Source organism: Zootoca vivipara, chromosome 10 (genome assembly GCF_965207765.1).
Source record: "Zootoca vivipara chromosome 10, rZooViv2.hap1.1, whole genome shotgun sequence".
NCBI lineage: Eukaryota > Metazoa > Chordata > Lepidosauria > Squamata > Lacertidae > Zootoca > Zootoca vivipara.
In genome coordinates this window covers 37,239,793-37,264,494 of record NC_142593.1, presented here as the reverse complement: position 1 = coordinate 37,264,494, position 24,702 = coordinate 37,239,793, and the positions used below count along the sequence as shown (strand labels likewise).

The window sequence follows — 24,702 nt, the reverse complement described above, 5'->3', positions numbered from 1 at the left end:
GTCCCTGTGACAGACTGCAGGAGCTGGCTTTCTTTCCTTCACATAAGTTTTAGCAGATCCTTTTCTTGCCTCCACATTCCCTTGCACCTGTTTGATACTTTCCTTAGGGAGTAGACAGGACCCCCACAGTGGGGAAAATACCTGCAAGTTTGGGGGGTGGGGCGGAATCTGTTGTCTTACCAGATTAAACGAGTTCAAAGGAACCCATGTTAAAATAACAAACTAGTTTCTGAAAGCAGGCATTTGTCTGGCTCTCCAGGTTTTTGGTTGATGATTTCGGTACCACAGGTAAACACGGGCCATTTCCATTGGTGTATGGAGCCACTGAGTTCTGCCAAATCCCCAAAGACGTCAGAACCATCCCCACGGCAGACTCCTACACCATTTGAGAGGGTATATCTTTTCATGTAAGTCAAGAAACTCAGTTATTTTTCTCCTCCAATTTGTTTCCAATGCACAACAGGCAACTATAGTGACTCAACATTTATTTATTTATATTATATTATTATTAAATTTGTTATTGCTTTATCTTGCCCAAGGCAACCCAAAGCGACTTACGACCAACCAAAAAACACCAACACAGATACAATAAAACAAAGGGGGGAGGGAAGTACATTAAAAAACATCCCACCCACTTTCTCCCTTCTTGCTATCTCCTATATTTTCCAAATCTCACTCACCTCTGACACCCACAAGGCAGGAAAAACTACTACTTTACGTATAACTTCCTCCACCCACTTTTTTAATTCTTTCACTTTCTCCACTGCAAAAGTTGAGTCTTTAAGAATGTACCACCTCATAATTCCATCTTAGGCAACTCTCTACATTTGTTCTCTCCCCTCTATCTCTGCCGTATTAAGTATTTGTGCCAGCAACGTGTGGGTGGGTCAACCTGTGTAATGTACAATTACCCCTCTCTATTCTGTATGTTCCTGTAATGGCATTTCAAGCTGCAAAGTTGTTTTGGTTGTTTCTAAGTAAATTCATGTTGGCATTTATTGCCTTTAAACCTTTACTCTTTTCATAAATAAATAATTCAACTGAAACAATGGTGTGGTTATTTGCTAGCTCTCTGGAGCAAATACACCAAGGCTGGTTCTTTACCGAAGGCCTTGCATATTTCAGCTGCCCTGCTTAAGGTTTTTTTTGTACCAGTGTAGGAGGTACCAAGCAGTACCAGTATAAAGAGACGGGCACTTTACAAGAGCACCTGGTTACCATATTAGACAGCTTTGGACGGGGTGGGGAAAGCAGGTGCTGTCATTAGTTCCACTGAAAAAATCCTTTTAATCATGGAATGCTGGCACTTCCAAGTAGAAAGGCAAGCTATAAACAGTATCAATTCAGACAAATTTTTGAAAGTGTGTTGAATATTTTATGTCCAGAACTCAAATTGTGAGACAATTCTGAACCATGTATCTTGGAAACACGCATAGTTATGGGCACTTATATCAAATGAAAAGGGAATGGGAGATGTCAGCCTCTGGAGACCCTGAAAGTGATTTGGCCAGTGACAAACTCCTTAATTACATGCCCTTTGGATTACTGTATTAATGTGTTCTATGTGAGGCTTCTTTTCAAAAGTGCTCAGAAACTACAACTGGCTCCAAAAGCTGCAGCCACAATGTTGATAGGGAGCATATGGCTCCCTTCTTACAGCTCTACTGGTTACCAGTCTGTTTCTGCCCACAATTCAAAGCACAGATTATGACCTATAAACCACTACATGGCTTAGGTCCAAGTTATCTGAAATACTGTATCCCCTCATACAAACTTGCCTGGGCTTTGAGATCTTTGGGGGAGGCCCTCCTCTCAGTCCCAGCACCCTTCACAGGCACACTTGGTAGGGCCTTCTCGGTGGCTGCTCCGACTTTGGAACTCTCTCCCTAGAGAAGTTAGACTGGTTTCTCTTCTTGTTGTTGTCCTTCTACCAGCAGGTGAAGACTTTCTTGTTCCAACAGGCTTTTGGGAAGCGATTGCTTTTAATGAAAGGGCTGGTGCTGTGCTGCTTATTGTAATTATCTACTTAATATTATTTTTTTAAGTGTGTGTGTATTCCTATCAATGTTTAATTAAATAATAATAATTGCTTCTTTGCTATGTTTTCAGCTGTTTTTATTTTTATCTGTGACTTGAGTTTATGTCAAGGAAAAAGGAGGGGTATAAATAAATATCTACTACTACTACGGTACTACTGGGACGCGGGTGGCGCTGTGGTCTAAACCACAGAGCCTAGGGCTTGCCGATCAGAAGGTCGGCGGTTCGAATCCCCGTGATGAGGTGAGCTCCCGTTGTTTGGTCCCAGCTCCCACCCACCTAGCAGTTCGAAAGCATGTCAAAGTGCAAGTAGATAAATAGATACTGCTCTGGCGGGAAGGTAAACGGCATTTCCGTGCGCTGCTCTGGTTTGCCAGAAGCGGCTTAGTCATGCTGGCCACATGACCCGGACGCTGTCTGTGGATAAACGCCTCCCTTGGCCTATAGAGTGAGATGAGCACCGCAACCCCAGAGTCGTCCGCGACTGGACCTAATGGTCAGGGGTACCTTTACCTTTAATACTACTACTAAATTAGCTAGAGCTGGAAGAGACCTGAAATTAATTGCCATCTTTTAATATTTCCTACTTAATTGATTTAAGTGGCAAATCTGGCACAACTATTTCATCATAGACCACTTCCATGGAAACAATACTAAAGGTTCACTCTTGCAAAGCTCTTGGAACTAGGGGTGGGGAAGGGGGGCAGACAGCAAGGTAGTAAAAGTAACTCTGAAACAGATTATCTTACAAATTCTGACTGCAGATCTCCAAAAGGTTTCCCTTGCCTTTCTTTCATAGAATTGCACATATCCCTGGTGACTTAGAAATACAAAATTCTGTTTTCTTTTTCTCAGCATACCATCCCAGGAATAAATACTGTTTTTCCTATTTCAGCATTTTCTTAAGGTGCTGCTGGAATCCGAGAGTTGATGGAAAAGAAGTTAGTTGGAGAGCTACAGGCAAATGAACCATCAGTCTAAACTACACCTATAATCTTAGGTTCGTCTCTTATTTTAATGGTCTGGATAATTTTCAGGATAAAATATTATTTGCTAATAGTAGTAAAAGTAACAAAGAACTAATTAAAGTCTCACATTGAAATAGAGCGCTATAGTTCCAACATTACAGAAATATTATGAGAACCTGCATAAAATCTGTAGCAGCAGAAGTGCTATTTTCTCAAGCTGAAGCAAGCAGTTACACCCCTTCTAATTAATTTTATTTTACTGATCACGCGATGACTTCCATCTTAGTATATATTGCTATTAATGAATTTTTTCTAGACGTATTCTGTTTGGATCTTCTGGATGTCTTAATACAATGCCATTTCGCAGCAGAAGTTCAATATAAGGAGGCCAGAATGAAGTGGTGATTGATACATATGGATCATGTGGTGTGTTTATAAGTTTGTGGATAAGGCTCTGAAAATGAGAATGACATTTAGAAAACAATGTTAGCTTTGATCGGTCAGACATAGTGGCTGCATGTGCGTGTAATGCTAAACTATGGTTTAGTGCTACCTACACAAGCAGAGCCGAGTCTGAACAAAGCCTTCACTTTCAGTTTCATAGAAGAGAACTGTAGAATTGGAAGGGATCCCAAGCGCCATCTAGTCTGACCCTCTGCAATGCACAGAATCCCAGTTTAGTGCAACCTTTCCTTCCTGAGTTAATGCAAATGCACTCAAGGGTTGCAAACAGCTTCCTTTCTGTTGCTACTGTGCATAACTAGAAATGCCTGTGCCCGGCCCATTGTTATCATCTAGCCCAAGGGGATTCCACACAAAAAGCTGCTCTTCACTAGGGACCAGGAAAATACCTTTGTCTAAGGCTGGTTTTGCATTTAGGTTTCTGTGCTCAAGTAGAGATAAAGATGGAAGAATAAGATGGAAGGCAGCTTTCCATGTACGTTGAGCTCAATCCATTTAGATTTCCAAAGGTCATAATAACCATTGGGAATTGGGCCCAGAAGACAACAGGGCATGATTGGCTAGCCTGTGGCCCTCCAGATGTTGTTGGACTCCTATCAGCCCCAAATGTAGCACGGGTGGGAGTTGAGGAGGGGGGAGGGGAAGTTTCAGGCAAGATGAGGAGGCCCTATAGGTCGCATCTGGCTCCAAAAACAGCATGACCAAACTATTCACCAATCCCTGGAGTAATTATTTAGCTACTTATCCATCCCAGTCTTTACCTGCAGCAAACACAACAAATGTTCTTACCTCTAAAATTTCATGTAATGATATTAGTTGTACATCTGGCTCTTCAGATGAATGCTACAGGAAACAAAAGAAAAGATCTATGTCATATTTAAGGCATGCATTTTAACAAAGTGAGGGAAGTTTTAAAGGTAAGTTGTTTTGAACACATTTCTCTTCTTCTGGACTTGAAAAAATGAATTTGTGCAAAAGGAGTTGAGCAAGAATGTCAGTGAGATTGCACATTTGAATGTGATAAGTGATGAAATAAGGATGTATCCTCACTCAAATGTGCTTTCTGTGGCGCATGTAAATGGACATCTGATCTACATTCACAGTTCCTCATTCACCAAGTCACAAAAATACAGAAGTCTGTTTACATGTATGGACTTGCAACAATTTACAATAGCACAGTACATCACATTAAACCAGGGCTGGGAACCTCAGGCTCTAAACCTCTCTCCAGGTCACTCTCCTTTCCAGGTGACAGTCCCTCTCCACACCTTCCGCAGTGTTTCTTCCAGGCTAGAATGCATCTTTGAACTTCTTTGCCTGGGTGAAGAGATGGGTGTGCTGGAAACTCAGACCTTTGCATGACTGGAATATAGCTGACTATATATGAGAGTCACACCTGTTGCTCCATCCACTCTTGGCTCTGGCCCTGCCCATTTTACCTCTGGTAACACCCATTGGCATGCAACCCTCAGAAGGATACCCGCAATAGAAAGTTTTCTATCCTGCAGTAAAGAATGGTTTAGTGTGATGTGCATGAGCTGAAACAAATCTGATCAAGCCATGGGCTCTTTACTTCCCTTTCCTGTGTGATCAGAAGGACTTCAGCAGCGTTTAACTTCGGTTTCCAGTAATCGTGGCTTCTTGGTGTCTGCCAACTGGGAACTGTGGTTCGTAACAAACTGGCTCAGTTTCACAACAAGCCATATTGAAACCATGATTACTATAGCTGACGTGTTAAATTAACCAGAGACTGTAATAAGCCATGGTCCTTGGTTTGAATACAACAACAAGCAGAGATTCAGTGAAAACAAAAGCAGAAACTGCCAAAGTCCTCCTCAATGCTATGTGGCTACAACCTTGAGTCTCACATAGGCCAGTTCCTGCTTGCGCATATAATGCTAAACCATGGTTTTGCATGATATGCAAATGTGACACAACAGCATTACAAAACACAAGGATCACATCCACAAAATTGTAGTTCTTGTATGCACCTTATTTTTTAGCCCTTTCATTTTGAAGTACTTGCTTATTTACATTCAGTACGTACCGCCCAACAACAGAGGTTCTCTGAGCAGTTTACAAGTACTTGGCATCCTCCAATCTTGGCATTTTCATCTGTCATTTCATGGCATTGATCATGTGTAAATGTACGGGAGGAAGACAGAGATTCTCTGTGTTGTCAGGTTCCCGTTTCTCCCCTTTATTAGCCTAATCTTTGCTGCTTTTAAATTATATTTGCATTCAACTGTTGAGTTAACTAGGTAGCTTAAAAAATACTCTCCAAAGATAATATAAATATGCATCTCTCCTCACACACAAGTTTCAGCTTACTACAAAAATATACCATTTTTTTCAGGAAAATATCTAAGCGGGTATGAGATGAATGCTCAGTATTTATTTTATATAGCTATAAATATCCATCTTTCTTAAAATACTATAGAAACCAAAATTGCACAGGCCCTGTTTTACAATCTTTAAAGTGAAAATAGAAAGGATGGCTTCAAAAGCTTTGCCAGCTATGGCCACCAGGGGGGTATAGTAAGCACTCTCAATTATATATCAGAATGAGACTGAAGATACCACAACCTATAAGCTGCTGGGAGACACAGATTCTAGCAAGTTTTAAGAAGGATGTAGAGAAGCACCAGTTCCTATGGCCTGCAAGACTTAAAGGGGAGAGGGAAACTGACACCACAAAGGGGAGAAGCATAGGGAACTGAAAAGAAGAAAGCTAAGAATGGAGAAATGGCTAAAAGCAGGGATACCGAAAGAGTAGGTGGGCAATTTGGGAAAAATTAGGAGAATCAGGCTCAGAGGTTGAAGGTGAACTCAAAAATTGTGTGAGTGCATCTAGCAACAGCAGGGCTTCAGACAGCAATGCTCTCAATTATATATTGGAATGGGACTGCTGGGGCATGAAAGCATTTGAACTTTTAATTATGATTGCTTTTAATTATGACAGTGTAAAAAGGTAAAGGTAAAGGACCCCTGGACGGTTCAGTCCAGTCAAAGGCGACTATGGGGTTGCAGCGCTCATCTCGCTTTCAGGCTGAGGGAGCTGGCATTTGTCCACAGACAGATTTCCGGGTCATGTGGCCAGCATGACTAAACCGGTTCTGGAGCAACGGAACACCGTGACAGAAACCAGAGCACACGGAAACACTGTTTACCTTCCTGCCACAGCAGTACCTATTTATCTACTTGCACTGGCGTGCTTTCGAACTGCTAGGTTGGCAGGAATTGGGACAGAGCAACAGGAGCTCACTCCACTGCAGGGATTTGAACCGCCAACCTTCCAATCGGCAAGCCCAAGAGGTCCAGTGGTTTAGACTACATCGCCACCCACGTCAGAGACTTCTTAGCTTAATATTAATGTGAAAATGACCATACTATTTTCTTTCTTTTAGTTCCAGTATCAGGGGGAGGAAAATGTTCTTCAAGGAACTCGCCCAGAGCATTCAAGATCTTATCCTTATACGTTCTTATTCTCAGCATTTTGGTTTTGATTTCTTGAAAGGCTCTAAGGTGTAAAAAAGAAAAAAGGTTAATCGCAACAGCCTTTTTTAAAAAAGTGATAAACTTGCAAACAAAAATTATCCACACCAAAGACTTTAATTATGCAATTTCCTAAGGAGAATGATTCTAATTTCTATAGTTTCCCGCTCCTAAAACTGCAAAACATTATGAATACCTTTCTTCAGAAAACTCTACAACTTGATTGCGATTTTCTTCCTCTGTTTGATTGAGGCGGTCTATTAGCTGCTGCTGTTCATCCAACCATTGCTGTTCCCTTTTAAACAGATGTGGGGAAAACAGTATACAAATACACATTAGCAGTAGAACTGCCAAATCTGTTTCAGGATAATACTGAATCCAACACATACCTTACTAAGTCTTGCTTCAGTTTTTCATTCTTTGCTTGAATTGTTGATAGCACCATTTCAAGATCATGTTCTACTTCCCGCAACTGAAAAGATAGGTGTGCTCTTTTTAGAAATGTCGTTCTTCGTTACTGTACTTTAAAAATATATGCACTGTGGTGCTCTGTGCATTTGTTTGCCTTATATTTCAGCACTATACTATCTGTATGCTTAAATATGAACACAGAAAAGTAGGTACTCATCCATCTTTTTTACATGAATAGGAAAATGAATCAGCAAATGGGTAAAATAAATACATAGCTTCGTAAGTGATTTTCAAACTCTTATTCCAGGGAACTTTGTGGTTTCTTGGAATCTTCTGAGCAGTTCCTTGGTGAAAAGAACAGAAATGGCAGGCAAGCTTCTCCGCAAAACGGCGTGCTCACAGAATAATCTTTTAAAACTCCAGGAGGACTGGGTAGAAGGGATTTCTCCTACATGCACTAGTTGTTGTTCTGCATTATTAGCACCATGGGTTGTATTCAGTGCAAGGAATATTGCACAACAGGACTTCCTGCTTACCCTATCCCTGCATGCCCCTTAAATCTGTTCTGTGGGCTCCCCCAACCCTCCAGAGCAGATCTGGGGAGGGCACAGGATGGGGGAAGAAGGCCTCTTTTGTTTTGTTTTTAAATCTTTATTTGAATTCTTTAAAATGTTACAGAGAAACAAAAAAGGGAAGAAAAATAAGAAGATAATAACAATAATCACAAATCAAATGAAGTAATAAACAGAACATATAACAGAAGATAATAATAATAATCACAAACCAAATGAAGTAATAAACAGAACATATAAAATTTACATACTTTTCAAGCAAATAACAAATAAACAAATAATATTGACAAAGGAAAAAAGAACCAGATCAAAACTTAAGAAAAACCAAACCAAACAAAAAACAAAACAAAAATTGACTTCCTATTGTTTGTCCACCGCTTCCCTTTTATTTAACTTTCTTTTATCTTGCTTTATCTAAATTACTATTTACATATGCTCTCTGCCTTTCCCTTCATATCTTTCAATTTAAGCAAATCACCAACTCAATATTTATATTTCTTTAATCAAATAGTCCTCAACATATTTCCATTCGTTTCTGCATTTCTGTTTAGGGATATTTCTAATTGCCGCCGTCATTTTGGCAAGGTTCATAAACTCCACCACCTTTTCCTGCCATTCGAGAATCGTTGGGAGTTTTTTCACCCTTCCTATTCTGCGCGATGAGAAGTCTAGCTGCTGCACAGGCATAAAGGAATGTGTTCTTTCTATCTTCTGGGATGTTCTCCAGGGAAGAAGGCCTGTTGTGCTAGTGGCAATCTTTGCCAAGATAGGATGAGTTAGTAGGATCCTAACTACTACTACTCTTGAAGGCTTTTCAGGGCAAATCTGCATAAGCATACATCAACATTTTCCAACCTGATGCTCCCTCCAGACATTTAAGACCACGATTCCCACCAACCCCATCCAGCATGGCCATACTAGGTTGACGAAGGTTGATGTAAGTCCATCATTTAACATGTAAGACACAGAACCTAATACATATCAGTGACCTAATAAGTCACAAACGTAACAGTAGCTTATTCATCACTATTGAGTTATCTCCTCAAATGTAAAAGATGCCCTAATACCAGTCAATATGAGCCAACGTTGAAGCTCACTAAATTGACCAGTGCCTCATATGTCTTAAAATGCTCTGTAGATGCAGTAGTCCCATGACACACTAGGAGACAAAATTGATAGGAAAAGTAGAAACTTTGGAAATCACTATCCTAGACCAATCTTCTCTTTGCTTTTAGTTTAGATTTGCACATTTCAGTTTTTAAGCGTTGGGACTTGAGAAAATAAAATGTATACAACTGTACAGAATGAAGGCTCTAAGCTATTTTTAACAGATTTTCCAGGACTATATAAATTCTCTTTTTCAGATGCAGCATACTTGCTTAATTCACAGAAAAAAATGAATGTGCTGGTTCATGTAGTGTGATTTATAATTTACGTAACCATATACCAAGCAATCTTGATCCATAGGGCCATGCAGACTTCTTCTTCTTCTTTGGTGATCACTCGTAGCCGAGTAAGATTGCATTCCATAAACACGGTTTTAACAATGGTTCCGTAAGTGACTGTGGAGGCCAATTCTGGACCCACACGTCCTTCCACAGTGGGGACATTGGTTCCCGCGGGAGTTGATCACAGTGTGGATTTGCCAAGCATGCCTTCCTCTTAGCACGTTTCTCCCTTGTGTCCTGAGATCGAGTTTCTTCAAAGCCCATGACACCTTTGGTAAAGGCTGTTCTCCAACTGGAGTGCTAGCAGGTCAGTGTTTCCCAGTTGTCAGTGTTTATACTACATTTTTAAAGATTTGTCTTGAGACAGTCTTTAAACCCCTTTTGTTGACCACCAGCATTACGCTTTCGATTTTTAAGTTCGGAATAGAGTAGTTGCTTTGGAAGACGATCATCAGGCATCTGCACAACATGACCAATCCAATGAAGTGATCTTTGCTTCTTCCAGTACACTGATATTAGTTCGCCTGTCTTCCCAAGTGATGTGTAAAAATTTTCGGAGTCACAGTTGATGGAATCATTCGACCAGTTGGAGATGGCGTTTATAAGTGGTCCATGTTTCACAAGCATATAGTAAGGTTGGTAGTACAATAGCTTTGTAAACACGCATTTTGGTTTCACTGCGAATGTCCCGGTCCTCGAACACTGCACTTCAATCGGGAGAAAGCCGCACTCGCAGAGCTCAGGCGCTGCTGGATTTCCGCATCAATGTTGGCCCTTGTGGAAAGGTAACTGCCTAGGTAGGAGAAGTAATCAACATTTTCCAACGTTACACCACTGAGTTGGATTTGTGGCGCTGCAGAGGGGTTATTTTGTAAGGCACTACACTTGGGCAAAAAAAAAATGAAAGGCACAAATACAGGATGGGTGACACCTGGCTTGAGAGCAGTACATGTGAAAAGGACCTAGGAGTCTTGGTAGACCACAGACTTGACATGAGTCAGCAGTGTGATGCAGCAGCTAAAAAAGCCAATGCAATTCTGGGCTGCATCAATAGGAGTATAGCATCTAGATCTAGGGAAGTAATAGTACCACTGTATTCTGCTCTGGTCAGACCTCACCCGGAGTACTGTGTCCAGTTCTGGGCACCACAGTTCAAGAAGGATACTGACAAGCTGGAATGTGTCCAGAAGAGGGCAACCAAAATGGTCAAAGGCCTGGAAACGATGCCTTATGAGGAACGGCTTAGGGAGCTGGGTATGTTTAGCCTGGAGAAGAGAAGGTTAAGGGGTGATATGATAGCCATGTTCAAATATATGAAAGGATGTCATATGGAGGAGGGAGAAAGATTGTTTTCTGCTGCTCCAGAGAAGCGGACACGGAGCAATGGATTCAAACTTCAAGAAAGAAGATTCCACCTAAACATTAGGAAGAACTTCCTGACAGTAAGAGCTGTTCGACAGTGGAATTTGCTACCAAGGAGTGAGGTGGAGTCTCCTTCTTTGGAGGTCTTTAAGCAGAGGCTTGACAGCCATATGTCAAGAATGCTTTGATGGTGTTTCCTGCTTGGCAGGGGGTTGGACTGGATGGCCCTTGTGGTCTCTTCCAACTCTATGATTCTATGTACTTGTTGGTGCAGCACTTTTTTTTGGATGTTGAGTGATAGGCCAAGCTTTTCGTAAGCTTCTGCAAAGATATTTAGGATGGTTTGGAGGTCATCCTCTGATCATGCACACACTATGTTGTCATCAGCATACTGAAGCTCAATGACAGAAGTTACGATAACCTTACTTTTTGCTTTCAGCCTGCTCAGATTGAAGAGCTTTCCATCTGTTCGATATATGATTTCTACTCCGGTGGGGAGTTTCCCGTTGACAAAGTGTAGGATCATGGCAATGAAAATAATGAATAGAGTTGGGGCAATAACACAACCCTGTTTAACACCTGATCCCACTGTGAATGGTTCACTTTGAGAGCCATTGTTATCTGCGATTGTTGCTGTCATATTATCATGGACGAGCCGAATGATGTTTACAAATTTATCTGGGCAGCCAATTTTCAGAAGGACAGTCCACAGGGCATTACGATTTACAGTGTCAAAAGCCTTAGTCAGGTCAATAAACGCCATATACAGGGGTTGGTTTTGTTCTCTGCATTTTTCTTGAAGCTGTCGAGCGGTGAAAATCATGTCCACTGTCCCCCTAGAAGGCCGAAAACCATTTTGGGATTCAGGAAGGGTCACCTCGTATATTGTTACCAGACGGTTTGCTAAGATCCTTGCAAGAATTTTGCCGGCCACAGCTAATAGAGAGATGCCTCGATAGCTTCCACAATCAGTTCCGTCACCTTTTTTAAAAGAGATTGATAATTTTGGTATCCCTAAAGTCTGCTGGGATTTCTTCTCTTTCCCAGATTTTTTCGATGAGCCTTTGAAGTTGTTGTGTAAGTTCAATTCCGCCCACTTTGAAGATTTCGGCAGGTATCCCATCAGGTCCACTGGCTTTGTTGTTTTTCATTTGGTTAATAGCTGTACACAACTCTCCCAGATTTGGAGATACTGCAAGTTCATCTCTAACTTGTTTTTGCAGAATTTGTGAGAGGACTTCAGCAGCTACAGGGGAGTTGCGGTTAAGGAGATGTTGGTAATGTTCTTTCCAGCACAGTGCAATAGCTTCTTTATCTTTTAGAAGTGTGTTACCGTCTGCTGAGCACAGGGGGCATATGCCATGATTTATTGGCCCATAGATGGTCTTTGTGGCTTTAAAGAAACTCTGTGCATCATGAATGTCGGCTAAGTGCTAGATCTCTTGAGCTTTTTTTATCCACCAGGTGTTTTTTAGTTCTCTGGTTCTTCTTTGAACCTCAGCCTTAGCGTTGGCATGCAGACGGATTAGCACCTAACACTATGTGTCACTCAGTGGACATAGGGTTACGTAGGGTTAAGCAGAGCAGTGTCAGTTGTTTTCATAAAAAGCAATTAAAAACATTATGATCTATATGCCTTTTGTACAATTTTACAGATTTCAAATGTATCTTGATAATAAAAATGTTAATGCTTCTCTTATCGAGGAGTCAATTCTACACACATACACAAGAATGAGATTTTTTTAGCCAATTGTCCAGAAAGCAGAATGTCAAATCAAACATGATATAAGAGGTGCAACATTTTCTCAAGGCAAAGAAGTTAGGCCAGTCATTTTGTTGAAACAAAATATGTATTAGTATGTCTGCTTCCATGACCTTTCTAATGAGAGGTGGAATAAAATTGCTGAGAAGTAACCAAATCCAGAGAAAGGAAGGCAAAGAAGTTGTTTTTAAACCAAAAACTTTATAATTGAAATTATAATTGCTTATTTTAGCAGAGGAGCCACAATAATCTTCCCAGCTAATGTTGCATAGCAATTCTTCAACCCTTATGTTGAAATCCTATCACTAACACATTCTAGGTTTCCTTGTTAGCCCCAAATCTGGAAGAATTAAAGAGTAATATTTGCAGATGCTATTGCTATAAAACTTAGAGAAGTACTATAGACTGATGTCAAATGTATAACATAGTTAAGATGTTTTAGGCAGGCCTAACATAACCGAGTGAAATGTAAATCACAATCAGCATGTTGTAGCTACTAGTGCCTTGGTAAGGTAAAGGGACCCCTGACCGTTAGGTCCAGTCGTGACCGAGTCTGGGGTTGCGACGCTCATCTCGCGTTATTGGCCGAGGGAGCCGGCGTACAGCTTCTGGGTTATGTTGCCAGCATGACTAAGCCGCTTCTGACAAACCAGAGTGCATGGAAATGCCGTTTACCTTCCCGCTGGAGCGGTACCTATTTATCTACTTGCACTTTGATATGCTCTTGAACTGCTAGGTTGGCAGGAGCTGGGACCGAGCAATGGGAGCTCACCCCGTTGCGGGGATTCGAACCGCCGACCTTCTGATCAGCAAGCTCTAGGCTCTGTGGTTTTACCCACAGCGCCACCCGCATCCCAGTGCCTTGATAGAACTTCCAATTTATGCTGCTTACCTAAATGACAGGGCAGTTGTCACAGCTAATGACCAGGATGGTGGGTCACAAGCTGTACAGGCCTAACATTAGGTGAATTTGGGACATATAGAATCATAAAATTGTAGAGTTGGAAGTGACCCCAAGGGTCATCTAGTCCAACCCCATCCAATGCAGGAATCCCAGCTAAAAAAATTCCTGGCAGATGGCCATCCAACCTCTTTTTAAAAAACTTCAATGAAGAAGAGTCCATTGCCTTCCAAGGCAGTCCATTCCACTGTCAAACAGCTCTTATTGTCAAAATTTTCTTCCTAATGTTTATTCAGAATTTTTATCCTGTATTTTTATGTTGTGAACTGCCCTGAGATCTGCAGATGAAGGGTGGTATATAAATATTAGGGAAAGCTAGTTGAGCGTACAGGTAACTTGCATCTTACATGAGGGCTTGGTTCCAGAGGTATACACAAAAACAGGAACCCCGGAACCGCTTCCCCCCCACTCCCCGCAAGGTGGAGGGCTGTGTACCCAGCTTTAGGGAGGTGGTGCAAAGGTCCTGCAGCCTCTCCAACGCCCTGTAAGTGGGATGCTGCCAGAGCTCTTGCACTGCCAGGTTAGCCTTCAACCACAACTTTGCACAGGTGGGGGAGGGGGAAATAAATATATGGAGAGTGGGTTTCCCCTGCTGTCCATTTATTTACTTATCTAACCCCCACCCGCACAAAGCTGCAATCATGTAAGTAAAATAAACACAAGATGTGAGTTACCTGTATATCTAATTGTCTGACTAATACTTTTAGGATGTTACAAACAGCTCACCATAATTTAATAGACATACCTGGTGTCTTCCTAATGCTGTCAGAACATCTGGATTCACGGGAAGTACTGAAAAACACAACAAGTTGCCATACTTTTAAAAAATAACACATTCGCAAACCTCATTTCTCTGAGTGGAACAATCAGCATTAGACACAATGCTGTGGTTACTACACATAACATATTACAGAGTGAGCAGAGGTCCACACAGAATGAATTCTATAAACGGCAAGCAGTGTCTCATAAAAAAACTTATTAGTGAGTCCAAACCACTTTAAAACCAACCAGCAGCCTACATTGACATTGAAGGCTACAATCCTATGGTCGCTGGAAGGGTGCCCTAGTGGCTACTGAACTGTGCAGATCTCCCTCTCTGTAGGTGAGAGAGAGAGAGAGAGAGAGAGAGAGAGAGAGAGAGAGAGAGAGAGAGAGAGAGAGAGAGATCTATTCTTGCAGACAGAAGTCTGGTTGTGAAGACATCCCTACAGCAACAGCAAAAAGGTAAGTGCTACAACAGCAAATAGGGCAAAACAAAGAGCAAAAATGGTATTATAGCAATATTTGGAGGGACACAATATTTGGAGGTGGAGAAGGAAAATCCTTTTTTAAAAAACAAAAAAACACACTTAAAAACCTCAAGGGGGTGGGGGAGAGAAGAATTTACAATCCCCACCAACAGCACTTTTTGCCCACCAGTGCTATCCCAGAAGTTCGTCCACCACTATGCCTCCTGCCTTGCTCTCAGGCTTGCTCTCAGGAAGCTGTACCATAGCTGTTTATTTCATAGTATTTCATAAAATCGTAGAGTTGGAAGGGTCATCTAGTCCAACCCACTACAATGCAGGAATCTTTTTGCCCAATGTGAGGCTTGAACTCAGGTCCTTAAGATTTAGAGTTTCATGCTCTGCTGATTGAGCTATCTCTTTAGCCTGTCATTTGCACTGAAAGAAAGATGCTTGATGGAAAAGATTAATGAAATGCTGAAAGTGGAAAAATCAATGCACAGAAAATTTACAAAAGTTATGTTTTACAGGCTTAGCGTATAAAGGTAAAGGGACCCCTGACCATTAGGTCCAGTTGTGACCGACTCTGGGGTTGCGGCGCTCATCTCACATTATTGGCCAAGGGAGCCGGCGTACAGCTTCCAGGTCATGTGGCCAGCATGACAAGGCCGCTTCTGGCAAACCAGAGCAGCACATGGAAACACCGTTTACCTTCCCGCTGTAGCGGTTCCTATTTATCTACTTGCATTTTGACGTGCTTTCGAACTGCTAGATTGGCAGGAGCTGGGACCGAGCAACGGGAGCTCACCCCATCACAGGGTTTCGAACCGCCGACCTCCTGATCAGCAAGCCCTAGGCTCAGTGGTTTAACCACAGTGATATTATATTGGAAGTTACAGCCCTAAAGCAAATGTAACCTTTTTGTGGAAACATCAAAGCCAGAAATAGGCTTAGGGAAAAACAATGATGGAAAAATGCTTACATTCAAGACTGAATGGATAAACAGATGGACACAGCCCTTCAGAGATGTCCTGAAGAAGAAGAAGAAGAAGAGGAAGAGGAGTTTGGATTTGATATCCCGCTTTATCACTACCCGAAGGAGTCTCAAAGCGGCTAACATTCTCCTTTCCCTTCCTCCCCCACAACAAACACTCTGTGAGGTGAGTGAGGCTGAGAGACTTCAGAGAAGTGTGACTAGCCCAAGGTCACCCAGCAGCTGCATGTGGAGGAGCGGAGACGCGAACCTAGTTCACCAAAATACGAGTCTACTATTCTTAACCACTACATCACACTGGCAGAAGATTTTAATATATGAAGAAGTTAGTATTGCCACAACCTAGAAATATCAATAAAGGTAAAGTGTAAAGGGACCCCTGACCATTAGGTCCAGTCACAGACGACTCTGGGGTTGCGGCGCTCATCTCACTTTATTGGCCGAGGGAGCTGGCGTACAGCTTCCGAGTCATGTGGCCAGCATGACTAAGCCACTTCTGGCAAACCAGAGCAGAGCACGGAAATGCCATTTACCTTCCTGCCAGAGCGGTACCTATTTTTCTACTTGCACTTTGACGTGCTTTTTCTACTTGCACTTTGACTGCTAGGTTGGCAGGAGCTGGGGCCGAACAACGGGAGCTCACCCCATTGCGGGGATTCGAACCACGGGCCTTTTGATCGGCAAGCCATAGGCTCAGTGGTTAAACCCACAGCACTGCCCAGAAATGTCAATAAAATCCACTAAATATTGTTGGGGAATATCTATGTTGCCTTTAGGCCAAACACCTCCTAAAAGGCACCTGATGTAAAATCATTTTTGAAGCTATACAAGTTTCAGGAACTAGATGGGAAAACACTTGAGAAGTCCGAGTACTGTATATCACTGTGAGCACCATGTTAGAAGGACATAAAGGTAATACACAATGGCACAGTCTACCAACCAGTTCTGAATCTTCTGGAAAACACCAGCATCCTTGAAATCTAGAGACACAGGGCCCACAGGCTGTGCAACATATGGTGATCCTATTGGGTAACTGGTAGGGAACAACATAAAATATCACAGTCAAAAGCCACAGGTCTGGGGTGCCCTGTTCTAAGTTGGGGGTCTACTTGGACAGCCTGAAACAAATGCAGACATTGCCAGCAGTTGGGCACTAAAATAGTCAAGCCGTAGATTGAGGCCTAAGAAATTCTATATTGTAACAACCCATTTGATGACGTAAATTCCATGTTCAGAGCATTATATTTGTAAAGTTTTGTAGCAGAACTTTCCTTATATTGGACCTTTTGTTTATAACGGATGGGAAATGTTTTTGGCTCCACAGTCCAGATTCTTGTGAGGAATGGCCTTGCAAGCTCAGTTTGACAGGTGAGTAGGACCACCCGCCTGACATCACAATGACATCAGGGGCAAGTGCTGCTAAAATGAAGTTTTCTTCATTTTAGCAGGGGTTTCAATGCAAACCATTTCCTGAATCAGGAAGGGTTTTCCATAGAATCCTGCTCAGTTTGGCTGCCTGCACATCTTCCCTGATGGGAAGTTGGGAACAGTTACACACAACCAACACAGGATTTAACTCTAACTTCCCACCCATCAGTTTATGTCATGAATTACTGGTATGTCAGTTGATTGGTGGATGTGGTTTGGGGAAAATTTCCCTGTAGGCCAACTTAGACCCCCTGGGAGGCCAGAGTACCCACCCTTAGTTTATAAGGCGCTCACTAGCAATACTGAAGTCACTAACACGAAATCAGCACAATTTAAACTATGTAGAGATAGTCCCTTTATAAGAATTAAGCACATTTTGAGCTGCGTTGTAATACTTTGCAGCCCAGTAACAATTGTGCAAGACTTTGAAACAAGTATCAGTCATTACTGGATAAATAACTACTCTTTGTCTCACCAACAACATTTGCTGTTCAACTACGTCTTATCTTTGCTTAGCCTAATTTGTTTAGACTGTTATGCTATATCCACTTACCTGGGACTAAGCTCCACAAGCTTTAATGGGACTTTCCACTCTAGAATTGCACGTAAACAATCCTTAATGGAACTAACACCCAGGTAAGAGTACAGTGGTACCTTGGGTTACAAACGCTTTGGGTGACAAACTTCGCTAACCCAGAAGTAGTACCTTGGGTTAAGAACTTTACCTCAGGGTGAGAACAGAAATTGTGTGGCAGCAGCGGGAGGCCCGTTAGCTAAAGTGGTACCTCAGGTTAAGAACGGTTTTGGGTTAAGAACGGACCTCCAGAATGAATTAAGTCCATAACCCGAGGTACCACTGTATATGGCAGGCATCCCCAAACTTCGGCCCTCCAGATGTTTTGGACTACAATTCCCATCTTCCCCAACCACTGGTCCTGTTAGCTAGGGATCATGGGAGTTGTAGGCCAAAACATCTGGAGGGCCGCAGTTTGGGGATGCCTGGTATATGGGATTGTAGCCTGGGTAATGTTTTCACATGTTCTTTAAGTTGCTCTTAAGATTCACCTGTAATAATACCATCCTGCTAATTTAGCCATTATATTGCAATGGTGGTTGCTGCAAAGTTTTGAAACATGTTTTGAATCATGAACCGTGCTTCCTACGGTAGTACTGTGACTCTCTTGCTCTCTTTTTAAGGAATTGGCCAAATGATCTACAGGATGCATTATTCATGCAGAATTATTCTTCCTTACAATTTACACAGGATTAAAATAATATTCCTGATATTAACTTTCATCAAGAATGATTGGCATTGTAGGTGCTGCGACAAATGCTTGGTTTCTTTTGGATGGACCATAATTAGAAATAGGAGGCAGAGTGCACTGAAAAGTCCACTGTGTGCAATAAGACTAGTCTTCCACCAGTTACTGTAAGTAATAGTCCATACCCAATTATATAAAAGCATGTGATATCTGAGATATTGCAAATACAAGACTGGTGCTCCAAATATTTTCTAACCTAAAAAACCTCTAAATTTGAATGTTTTCCATCTACATACAACATGTGTATCATTTCTGAAAGATTGTTGTCATTGGCTGCTGTACTACAGGAGTGTCAAGATAGATAGGCCATTTGGAAGAAGAGATTTCAACAGAGAGTAAGAAAAAATAAAAGACTGACAGCATGAAGTGGATCAGGAAACACAGGGAAGGCCTAAAAATACAGAGAATGGTACACAACAGATAACAGAAGTGTTATCTGTTATATTATACATTTCATAGAAACCCGGGTACTTTGAACATTCAAGGTTTCATACCCCTTGGCTTTAAAATTCTGAAAAATATTTGGATTAAAAGCCTTACTGTCTGGTTTTCTCTTCTGCCATTGGTAAAGCTCCGCTGAAAGAGCCTTCGCCCTTTTAATTAACAAGGAAAGCTGTAATACATAGCAAATGTTGAAAGGTACTTTAAAAATGTTTTATTACACTTGAATAAAGAGCAGACCATTTAGAAGTACGAACTGGAACGTTTAACCAAATAATGGTATATACCGTAACCACTTTCCCAACCCTGTTCTCGAACAGAATATTCATCATGAGCAGAACACTACATTCTGATACAGAAAAGCACCAGAGGATATTGTCTGGCACAGAACCTTCCCCGGTGCCAGGAGCTGCCTTTGTTCCTTGACCTGAGGCAGCCACTGCCAGTGGCACTGGGTGGTGCTTTTTCAGGCTGAGGTTCTTCATGGAGGAAAGTGCAGGATTGCAAGGACCAAAGGAGCAGCCTATGCAGCCTATGTAAATGCATAAAAACTGGCTTGGAAATGTTTTAAATCTGGTCCCCCATGCATAGAAAGCTTTTCCACTGACAGTTCTGAAACTGTATCCTTACCTTGGGATCTGAATCTGAAAATGCTTCTGTTTCTTGAAGTGTTAATATGTTCTGACACTTGGTTATAAAGAAAGGAGAGAAATAAAATTATATACAAGTTTACATTGTGCTTGTTTTTCTCTTCCTTAGACCAACCAACAATTCCGAACTTTTAAAAGCATTAGAACTCAAGACACTGAAGACACACCATCCAGCCAGTTATCCTGTATTCTCTTTGATTTCAACTTGATAATTTATGAACTAGCTGAATTCTCTCCCTTTGAAATAAATGAGGCCTAACGAATAACTGACTTTGCATTAACTGGGTATCTTAGAAGTACAACTGATGACACCAAGCAATTTTCAGCAATTTTAGGGTGCCTCTGACTTTATGGTATTCAATAACGTCTCTTCCTCTATTGTCCTTGCATTCCTCATTGCACCTTTTGTCTTTCATAAAAATTTGACAAGTTTTCATTAGTGGAACTGTGCTGGTTAGATGTGGTAGACTGAAGGTTTTGCTTGGTCTTATATTTATTTAATTTTCCATTTAATTGATCACACATGAAAGACAAGTGAGGACTAGCATCCACAAAAGCCACTTAAAAATTCTTTCTACTTTTATCTGCATTTTACTTTTTCTAGAGATGGTGTCTGCTGTATGCTTAGGCACACGTACAAGCATTGCAAATAGAGGAATAAAAAACAACATAGTTATTTTCTAGTTATTTGTTCCTGCAACTTCATTCATCACATCAACATACATCACTGCTGTAACTGTATTCATCAATAGAATATTGCTCATTACCTCTTCCATTTGTTTCCACAATTCTTCACAATCTTCTATGAGTTGTTCTTTGGCACCTTCTGAACTCAGTAATGTGCTGCTGACCATTGGGGAAACTTGCTGCTCATCTAGAGTCATTGTATTTTTCTCAGCCTATGAATAACATTCATAACATGGGGTCACGAAGAGTCGGACATGACTAAACGACTAAACAACAACAACAAATGAATAACATTGTTTCCATACTTGGTTTAATCACTGTTAAACAGGTGGTATAGAAATGGTTTAAAACAGCACCACATGCACAAAAACACACACACACATGTGAAGCACCAAAAAAGAGAGAGAACAGATTAGGAGCAGTAGTCTGAGAGTTGTACATGACCACAGAGCCAAATAACTGTCAGCTAGCAGCTGCATCATAAATGTAGAAATTATGTTTAAGCACAAGTTTGCAAGTCCAAAACAGAGCAAATAAAGTCAATGTGCCTTCCTTGAGGGCACACAGGTCTTCAGCAGTGCACAAGTTGCACCTAATGCCAAAAACAATGCCTGTAAAAAGTAATACCAAGTGATGGGATCTATTATTCCCCAATAACCAAAAATCACCTTTAAATTTTTCATACTTATCCTTTAAGAACAAGCTTGCAACAGCTAGTGCCTTTGTTTTGTCTAAATTTGGCAGCTTGTTAAAGCATAGCTGATCAGAATTACATGCCGTAGTTCTCTGATACAGCCACATAGGCAGGCTTGGCCTATACAGTTTAGAAATTTCAGTATAGAGTTTAAATAAAAACAAAATAGTAAAAAGCAACTCTAAATACAGAGAATTTGAGGACAGAACATAAGCATAACAGGTTCCTCAGCATACTTAACATGAGGAAATTCATTTCCACTGAACTCAAATGCAAGGTACTATCAGTTGCAGTGGGTATCCTGAAAACATTTATGAATCTGATGAAGTGGACTCTAGTCTGCAGAATGTTATGTCCTAATAAAATTGTTAGTCGGTGTCACAAGAACCTTTCTTGTGTACACACACACACACACACACACACACACACAGTAATGTTGGATCTGTAAATAAAACCTCCATCTATGAAGTGTCTGATTTCACAAAAATAATAGTCAGTAACTGTCAGGGGGTTGTTGCGGCTACTCTCGAGGAACAACACTCCAGTCCGCGCTGTCTTTAAGAATTTTATTGTGCATACTATTTACAGTGCAGAGATATCAGAAAACATGACCGCCTAGTCCCTTTCAAAACCTGGCAATGGCTTCCGTCTGCTTTTCGGCCAGCATAAAAGCCTGGGCACCCCGAAATGCCGCCCCTTCGCCCTACGTGTGGGCGTGCGCCTCAATTCAGGTGCCGGAAAGAAAGGTTTCTCCTCTTGCTGGCTGGGGCGGCACCTGGGCTCCAACGTCTCGCTGAGCCCCTCATCCGCTGACCCTCAGCCAGAGCGGTGCCAAGGCTCTGACGCGTCTCTGAGCCCCTCCTGCACACTCTGTTCCCCATAGTGTTGCCAGGGCTCAGACGTCTCACTGAGCCCTCTCTCCATTCCGCTCCATTCCTCATTCCCTCCTCCTGACTCGTTGTTCGTGCTGTTGCTAGCTAGGCAAAGTGCTGGTCAGGATGACGGGGGGGGGGGAGGCTCCCTGTAGGGAGTCCCCCTGACAGTAACATAACCTGGTTTCTAGAGTGGGATGGAGACTTTTCAAGACTGAGCAAGCACCTAGCATTTTTAAGCTGGATTCTATATGTTGCCAATGACTAGAAACGTTTCAGGCAGGAATTTGATGATTTCCAAGGACAATGCTAAAATAACAACATTCAGACTGCCTTCTTTTAATTATTTAACAGCTTTGATCAGCAAAACTAGTTTACCAAAGCCAAAAAAGACTTATGAGAGGTATAATAATAATAATAATAATAATTTATTATTTATACCCCACCCATCTGGCTGGGTTTCCCCAGCCACTCTGGGCGGCTTCCAACCGAATATTAAAAACAGTACAGCATCAAACATTAAAAACTTCCCTAAACAGGGCCGCCTTCAGTTGTCTTCTAAAAGTAAAATAGTTACTCATTGCCTTGACATCTGCTGGGAGGGCGTTCCACAGGGCGGGTGCCACTACCGAGAAGGCCCTCTACCTGGTTCCCTGAAACTTGGCTTCTCGCAACGAGGGAACCGCCAGAAGGCCCTTGGTGCTGGATCTCAGTGTCAGGGCTGAATGGTGGGGGTGGAGACGCTCCTTCAGGTATACAGGACCGAGGCCGTTTAGGACTTTAAAGGTCAGTACCAACACTTTGAATTGTGCTCGGAAACGTACTGGGAGCCAATGTAGATCTTTCAAGACCGGTGTTATGTGGTCTCGGCGGCCACTCCCAGTCACTAGTCTAGCTGCCGCATTCTGGATTAATTGCAGTTTCCGGGTCACCTTCAAAGGTAGCCCCATGTAGAGCGCATTGCAGTAGTCCAAGCAGGAGATAACCCGAGCATGCACCACTCTGGCTAGACAGTCTGTGGGCAGGTAGGGTCTCAGCCTGCGTACCAGATGGAGCCGGTAGACAGCCCCCCTGGACACAGAATTAACCTGTGCCTCCATGGACAGCTGTAAGTCCAAAATGACTCCCAGACTGCGCACCTGGTCTTTCAGGGGCACAGTTACCCCATTCAGGACCAGGGAGTCCTCCACACCTGCCCACCTCCTGTCCCCCACAAACAGTACTTCTGTCTTGTCAGGATTCAACCTCAATCCGTTAGCCACCATCCATCCTCCAACCGCCTCCAGGCACTCACACAGGACCTTCACCGCCTTCACTGGTTCTGATTTAAAAGAAAGGTAGAGCTGGGTGTCATCTGCATACTGATGAACACCCAGCCCAAACCCCCTGATGATCTCTCCCAGCTCCATATAGATATTAAAAAGCATGGGGGAGAGAATGGAACCCTGAGGCACCCCACAAGTGAGTGCCCAGGGGTCTGAACACCCATCCCCCAACACCACTTTCTGAACACGGCCCAGGATGAAGGAGCGGAACCACTGTATCTCAGTGCCCCCAGCTCCCAGCCCCTCTAGACGGTCCAGAAGGATGTTATGGTCGATGGTGTCAAAGGCCGCTGAGAGATCCAGCAGAACTAGGAAACAGCTCTTTGTCCCTAGCTCGCCAGAGATCATTGACCAGCGCGACCAAGGCAGTTTCAGTCCCATGGTGAGGCCTGAATCCCGATTGGAATGGATCCAAATGGTCCGCTTCTTCCAGGCGTGCTTGGAGTTGTTCAGCAACCACCCGCTCAATCACCTTGCCCAAGAATGGTAGATTTGAGACTGGGCAATAGTTGGCCATATTGGCAGGGTCTAAAGATGTTTTCTTAAGAAGCGGTTTAATGACCGCCTCTTTCAGTGGGTCTGGGAAGGCTGCCTCGTAGAGGGAAGTGTTCACCACCCCGCAGAGCCCATCGCTCAGCCCTTCACGGCTTGCTTTTATTAGCCAGGATGGGCAAGGATCAAGGAGACAGGTGGTCGGTTTCACTCGTCCAAGCAGCCTGTCCACATCATCGGAGGTAACAGATTGGAACTGATCCCATATAACATGTTGTTGTTGTTTAGTTGTGTCCGACTCTTCGTGACCCCATGGACCATAGCACGCCAGGCACTCCTGTCTTCCACTGCCTCCTGCAGTTTGGTCAAACTCGTGTTAGTAGCTTCAAGAACACTGTCCAACCATCTTGTCCTCTGTTGTCCCCTTCTCCTAGTGCCCTCAAGCTTTCCCAACATCAGGATATTTTCCAGGGAATCCAGCATTCATACAAGGTACCAAAACAAAGAATGAAAATCTTCAACACTGAGAAATTGAGAATTGCAGGATTTTAATTACCCATCATCAACCTTCGCTTCACTCAATTTTGTTTATGACACGCTTCCATTTAATTCTAGTCGTGAGGGTGGGGGTAGGAGGGGGCTCACAAAGGGAGTAGCCTAGGGCCTCTCTTCATCTAAATCCGGCCCTGCCAGTATCTGGTTTCCCCCAGTGACCCGCCAGGTGCCCCTGGGAAGCCCATCCGTGGGACCTGAGGTCAATCGTCCTCCTCTAGGCGCTGCTGCCCAGAGACGGGCATCATCATGATCATCATCATTATTATTATTCAGCCACATCCGTCTCTAGTGGAGGAGGAGAAAACAAGCTCCAGCCTCACGACCCCTGACGCCTCCACAGAAGAAAATGATGCGCTCGCCCAGACCGACCAGTCAATGGCCGCCCACTCCCGACATTACCATAGCGATTTCTCGGCGCCGCCGTCGCTGGCGTCTGTCTTCTTCTTCTCCTCAGCTCGGTCCGAGTCGCTTCGCTCCGCATTCCGAACCTGCGCGGGCTGCGCTCTCATTGGCTGTCGGCGAGGGTCGCGGGCGGCGC

General features: G+C 42.8%; 1 protein-coding gene across 1 annotated transcript; it reads right to left on the bottom strand.

The window, feature by feature from the left end:
• Nucleotides 1-468: 468 nt before the first annotated feature.
• CENPK (centromere protein K) lies at nt 469-24,699 on the bottom strand. Its single transcript, XM_035100807.3, has 10 exons — nt 24,564-24,699; nt 20,307-20,438; nt 19,520-19,576; nt 18,989-19,061; nt 14,224-14,270; nt 7,352-7,434; nt 7,159-7,257; nt 6,858-6,987; nt 4,257-4,310; nt 469-3,459 (listed from the first exon to the last, which is right to left on the bottom strand). The coding sequence occupies exons 1-10, from the start codon at nt 24,564-24,566 to the stop codon at nt 3,304-3,306; spliced, it is 834 nt and encodes a 277-aa protein (XP_034956698.2). The 5' UTR covers nt 24,567-24,699; the 3' UTR covers nt 469-3,303.
• Between the last annotated feature and the right edge of the window lie 3 nt (nt 24,700-24,702).